Source organism: Seriola aureovittata, chromosome 2 (genome assembly GCF_021018895.1).
Source record: "Seriola aureovittata isolate HTS-2021-v1 ecotype China chromosome 2, ASM2101889v1, whole genome shotgun sequence".
Lineage (NCBI taxonomy): Eukaryota > Metazoa > Chordata > Actinopteri > Carangiformes > Carangidae > Seriola > Seriola aureovittata.
The window spans coordinates 16,776,734-16,782,046 of record NC_079365.1 but is presented as its reverse complement, the minus strand read 5'-3'; the positions used below and the strand labels follow the sequence as shown (position 1 = coordinate 16,782,046).

Sequence of the window (5,313 nt, the reverse complement as noted above, 5' to 3'; positions counted from 1 at the left end):
AGCAGAGATACTGATTGAATGTAATTATTTGATTTTGATCCATCTACAATGAGATGCAAATAAAAAGAAAAATCATCAAAACAGAAAAATGAATTCAGGTAAACAAGATGATTTGTTTTCAAAGCACAACTCGTCATAAAAGTTTTATGTTTGTTTATTCATGTCCCTTGTTTTCGTCTTTGTTGGTCCAAGATACCTAGAGGAACAAAAGCATCACGACAGTTACAAATGTGCTCCTCAAATAATTTGTAATTTTGTCACTAGTTAACATAAGCATAATAAGATAATCTCACCATCATCCTGGTTTTGGTGGCGCTGTATTTTTGACCAGGTTATGTTACAGGTTGAGGAGACATCAGGTCGAAATCTGAGAGATTTCTTGCAACCCAAACTCCAGCTACGAACAAACCCAAGTTGACCAGAAGATTCCTGAAAGAGATTTAACATCAACTGAGTCATGAATTATGATTTATTCTGACTAGATTAAAGCTCGTCAACACAAGAAACAAAAAATGACTACATCTCTACATCAGCTGGAAAAAAACAAAAAACAGTGACAATGGTTAGAATAAACACTGATGGGGACTAGGAGCAAGACTGACATGTCGTACCCCCCCCCCCCCCCCCCCCCAACGGTATATCGGCTAATGGTCATTATATTGTACATGAACACCAGACAAACATTTGCTTTTACTAGACAGTGAAAGTGTAGATACACACAGGAACTATAGGGTGAGATGTATGACTTGCAAAAAAGGTTCCCAACTGAGAATTGAAACAGGGACACTGCTGTCACATAGTATGCATCTCAAACACAAGAATGTCCCAACATTATCAAAATTGATCATGATGCGTTAGAATTATTTTAAGATCAAAACATGATCATTAAATGTACTGAACAGGATATCTGAATGCTGTTAATGCTCTTTGTTACTTATTTCATACATATTTTGATACCTTTTTTTTTTGGCCAGTGCTATGTGGACAGTTAGTGTAGAGAACATTTAGTCAATTAAATGACCGAAATGCTGAGAGAATCTCAAATGCAATATCCCAGGACACAAGATGAAATCTTCAAATGTTTTGCTTGGTCAGATCAACGACCCAAGACTCAAAGTGGAGTTCTAATGGGAGAAGCCGGGACCACAACGTGTTCAGTCACTTGAAAGGTTAAATCATTATTAGAACTTTCTGGTAACTGACTAAGTTGATCGGGTAATCGACTAATAAGCTCTGTGGTTACATCCAGGCGAGAGACTCAAGGGCAAACCTCCTCATGGAATCAGTGATGTTAGCCATGTGGCTAACGATAGCACACATCACGCATCACACATTATCCACATGAACTTACCTTCTGAAGTCGTTTCTGTCTGTTGCAAACTGACAAGCTGAACGGATCCAGTCAGTCACACCAGGGGATGAGCCCTTTTTACCGTTTGAACCGGTCATCTTGCTAGCGTGCAGTGTAAAGACAACTGGTAACGAGCGGAACTAACAACCAGGAGGAGGAGGAGAAGGAAAGGGAAGAGTTTATATGTAACACCATTACGGTGCGCGATAAAGCTCAAACGTCATACGTTCTTATTCAACTATCCGTCCCTACCAATTGTTCCTCGTCCAGCTATGTCCGCCACTCGGTACCGTCGGTTCTTGAAGCTGTGCGAGGAGTGGCCCCGTGATGAGACCAAGAAAGGCCGAGATTTGGGGACGTTCCTGCGGCACAAAGTAGCCTCCGCCTTCCGTGAGGGTGAAAACACACAGGTACTGTAGCTGCCACAGCTCTGCTACACGAACAAACCGAGCTAAGCTGAGGGTTTTACTTGCAGTTAGGAGGACTGATAGCCTACGACCTTGTGTGCCCTAACCGTGTGTTATTAAACCTTGGAGCCTCTTTATTGTGAACTCAGTAGATGCAGCTGTAGAGGCTTCAACTAATTAAGCTGTGTTTGTATCTACATGGTAAATACGACACAAAAGAGACTAAAACTTTCATCATGTAAACAGTGTTTGTGGGAGCGTGTAAGTGCATTTAGTGCATTACTGTTCAGTACACTTCTGGGCTAGCTACTTGTTCTCCTTAGATGGTTCTATATCATACTTCACTATATTTATACTTCACTACATGTCAGATAAAAGTATTACACATTTTACTAAATTTATTTTCATGGTAGTTATTAGTTCTGACTGACAGTGGATTCATTAGATACTTGGGAGTTTAAAAAATACTGTATTGACCGATATTTCTTAAACTTAAACGGATCACTTGGCCGAATATTTTTTAAATAAATATCCTTTAAATCTGGTCATAAACTAATCAAAGTGCAATAATAATAACAATGTTTATATAATCTGTAGAGCACATTTCAAAACTTAAGTGCTAAGTGTATGATGATAGAAGAAATCATAAAATAGAAATTAAAACTGAATAAAAAGACATAAAATAAAGGAAAGGGTCTCTGATAAAAAAAGAAAAGAAAAATGTTTTAAGTGAGTGTGAAGTAAACTTGCATAACATTAATTATTGTTTGTTTAACAGGAACAATACATGTAATGCACCAGATATACAGTGGAGGAAATAATTATTTGATCCCCTGCTGATTTTGTAAGTTTACCCCCTTACAAAGAAATGAACAGTCCATAAATTTTATGGTAGATTTAATGTAACAGAGAGAGACAGAATATCAACAAAAATTCCAGAAAAAAAACATTAAATAAAGGTTATAAATTAATTTGTATTTGATTGAGTGAAATAAGTATTTGATCCCCTACCAACCAGCAAGAATTCGGACCCCCACAGACCGGTTATGTGCCCATGAGGCAGTCAAATTAGTCCTGTCCCTTTTAGGAAAGTACTCCTAATCTCAACTCGTTATGTGTATAAAAGACACCTGTCACAGAATCAATCTCTTCCATTCAAACCTCTCCATCACCATGGGTAAGACCAAAGAGCTGTCAAAGGACGCCAGGGACAAGATTGTAGACAAGCACAAGGCTGGAATGGGCTACAAGAGCGTCAGCAAGTAGCTCGATGAGAAAGAGACCACTGTTGGCGCGATAATTCGAAAATGGAAGAAATACAAGATAACAGTCAATCGCCCTCGCTCTGGAGCTCCATGCAAGATCTCACCTCGTGGGGTAAGGATGATTCTGAGAAAGGTGAGGGATCAGCCCAGAATTACACGGGAGGAGCTTGTTAATGATTTCAAGGGAGCTGGGACCACAGTCACCAAGAAAACCATTGGTAACACACTTCACCGTAATGGATTGAGATCCTTCAGTGCCCGCAACGTCCCCCTGCTCAAGAAGGCACATGTACAGGCCCGTCTGAAGTTTGCCAGTGAACACCTGAATGATTCAGAGAAGGCTTGGGAGAATGTGATGTTGTCAGATGAGACCAAAATTGAGCTCTTTGGCATCAACTCGACCCGCCATGTTTGGAAGCAGAAAAATGCTGAATATGACCCCAAGGACACCATCCCCACTGTCAAACATGGAGGTGGAAACATTCTGCTTTGGGGCTGTTTCTCTGCTAAGGGTACAGGAAGACTTCAATGCATTGAAGGGCCGATGAACGGGGCCATGTACCGTGGAATCTTGGATGAGATCCCCCTGGCCTCAGCCAGAAGACTGAAGATGGGTCGTGGATGGGTCTTCCAGCATGACAATAACCCAAAACATATAGCCAAGGCAACAAAGGAGTGGCTGAAGAAGAAGCACATTAAGATCCTGGAGTGGCCTAGCCAGTCTCTGGACCATAATCCCATAGAAAATCTGTGGAGGGAGCTGAAACTGGATTCTGGATTTTTTGTTGATTTTCTGTCTCTCTCTGTTAAAATAAACCTACCATAAAAATTATGGACTGTTCATGTCTTTGTAAGGGGCAGGGGATCAAATAATTATTTCCTCCACTGTAGCTATAAGCTCATTTCCAAATGTAGAGTCAGGATGGAGGCAGCTACTGATGTACAAGCTGCAGAAGTTAAAGATATCAGTCAGTCATTTTACAGTATCAAAAAGAGACAACTAACAGCAGACGTAACAGAGGATCTTAAGTTAAATTCACTGAAAATTAATTAAGCATCAAGACAACTATACAACACAAACAATTGCAACAAAAATATACTGTACTGCAAGTTCTTGTTACCTATCGCCCAACATGCACTACACACCAATACTGATATCTGCAGAGAACATCAGCCACCTGTATCAAATGGGTTATAAAGTTATTCTACTTAAAATTTTTTAAAACAAACATGATAAATGAGTGAAATATAGCTCATTATTACATATTTAAACACCCAGCAGTTATATATTATATCTGTTCAGTTCTTTGCATTTTAACTAACTGAACTTTTTCCTTCCAGATCTCAGATCCAGAGAAATGTGACCAGATGTATGAAAGTTTGGCCCGAATTAATGGCAACGCATATAGACAACGGGTAAGTATATATTCACATAGGCCTATGTCAGGTACTTCTTTGTAATGACTTCAGGAAAGTATTTGGCCAGTTCCTTTTTTCCTTTTTACATGCAAAAGATGAAAGACAAATCCGTCTGTGAACTATACATTCCCCTCCACAGCTGTGGTTAACATGAAATGTATCAGATAGGGAATAACTTCTCCATCTTGTTTAAGACGGTAAAGAAAATCTTGTGACAGTTTCTTAGTAGCATTCAATCTGTGGTGAGGATAATAAAACATTTTATAGTAAGTGCAAAGGTGTCAGTAGCTTTGTGCAGATAGTCTGTAAATATAGCGGCACTTTTAAAATCATATTGGAATGTATGTTTGTTTTTTATCTATTCCCGTGTGAAACCCAGCAAACTGTATAAAAAGACTTTAATGTATTCAATGCAAACATCTCTTTGTATCCGTACGCAGTTTCCTCGTGTAAGAGACACAAGCTTTACTGGCGTCACGGCGGAAGAATGTAAAGTGCTTTTGTCAGGTATGCTTTTGTTTGTGTTGTCTCTTGACTTTTACCAAAAAAAACCCCAAAAAAACATTTCATTACAATTAATTTGTAAAAAGAAATTACCGTAACTTTCATCTTCATTTTAATTTTACAGGGAGTATGCAACAGACGGACGAGGAAAAAAAGGGTCTGTGGAAGACGTTAATGGACAGATTCTCCTCCAAAACTCCAGAAGATGTTCCAGAGAAAGCTCCTGAAAAATAACTTCATTCTTTTCTCATTGCATGTACAGAAATAAAGCTTATTGTTGGTATCATTTTGGACTGATTTTTAATGAATTGTTATAATGAACATTTCAAACAATTTAAACCCTGGAGATGTTAGTTGTATAGTCGCT

The 5,313-nt window shown here is 38.9% G+C and overlaps 2 protein-coding genes across 2 annotated transcripts; one reads left to right on the top strand and one right to left on the bottom strand.

Annotated features, from left to right (window-relative positions):
- Positions 1-138: 138 nt before the first annotated feature.
- On the bottom strand, positions 139-1,510 carry tomm6 (translocase of outer mitochondrial membrane 6 homolog (yeast)). The gene is made up of 3 exons (XM_056385804.1): positions 1,352-1,510; positions 294-429; positions 139-196 (listed from the first exon to the last, which is right to left on the bottom strand). The coding sequence occupies exons 1-2, from the start codon at positions 1,447-1,449 to the stop codon at positions 333-335; spliced, it is 195 nt and encodes a 64-aa protein (XP_056241779.1). The 5' UTR covers positions 1,450-1,510; the 3' UTR covers positions 139-196; positions 294-332.
- A 50-nt stretch (positions 1,511-1,560) lies between these two features.
- Positions 1,561-5,232, top strand: LOC130175347 (ubiquinol-cytochrome-c reductase complex assembly factor 2). Its single transcript, XM_056385793.1, has 4 exons — positions 1,561-1,761; positions 4,365-4,439; positions 4,883-4,949; positions 5,071-5,232. Exons 1-4 carry the CDS (start codon positions 1,624-1,626, stop codon positions 5,178-5,180), a joined length of 390 nt encoding a protein of 129 aa, XP_056241768.1. The 5' UTR covers positions 1,561-1,623; the 3' UTR covers positions 5,181-5,232.
- The last annotated feature ends 81 nt before the right edge of the window (positions 5,233-5,313 follow it).

What these genes read in the sequence shown, in the direction of transcription:
- tomm6 (XM_056385804.1), bottom strand. Translation starts at nt 1,449, where the DNA reads ATGACCGGTTCAAACGGTAAAAAGGGCTCATCCCCTGGTGTGACTGAC. An exon ending in GACAGAAACGACTTCAGAAG is followed by an intron (nt 430 to 1,351) that starts GTAAGTTCATGT and finishes AATCTCTTTCAG; the next exon opens with GAATCTTCTGGTCAACTTGG.
- LOC130175347 (XM_056385793.1), top strand. Translation starts at nt 1,624, where the DNA reads ATGTCCGCCACTCGGTACCGTCGGTTCTTGAAGCTGTGCGAGGAGTGG. An exon ending in GCAACGCATATAGACAACGG is followed by an intron (nt 4,440 to 4,882) that starts GTAAGTATATAT and finishes ATCCGTACGCAG; the next exon opens with TTTCCTCGTGTAAGAGACAC. An exon ending in ATGTAAAGTGCTTTTGTCAG is followed by an intron (nt 4,950 to 5,070) that starts GTATGCTTTTGT and finishes TTAATTTTACAG; the next exon opens with GGAGTATGCAACAGACGGAC.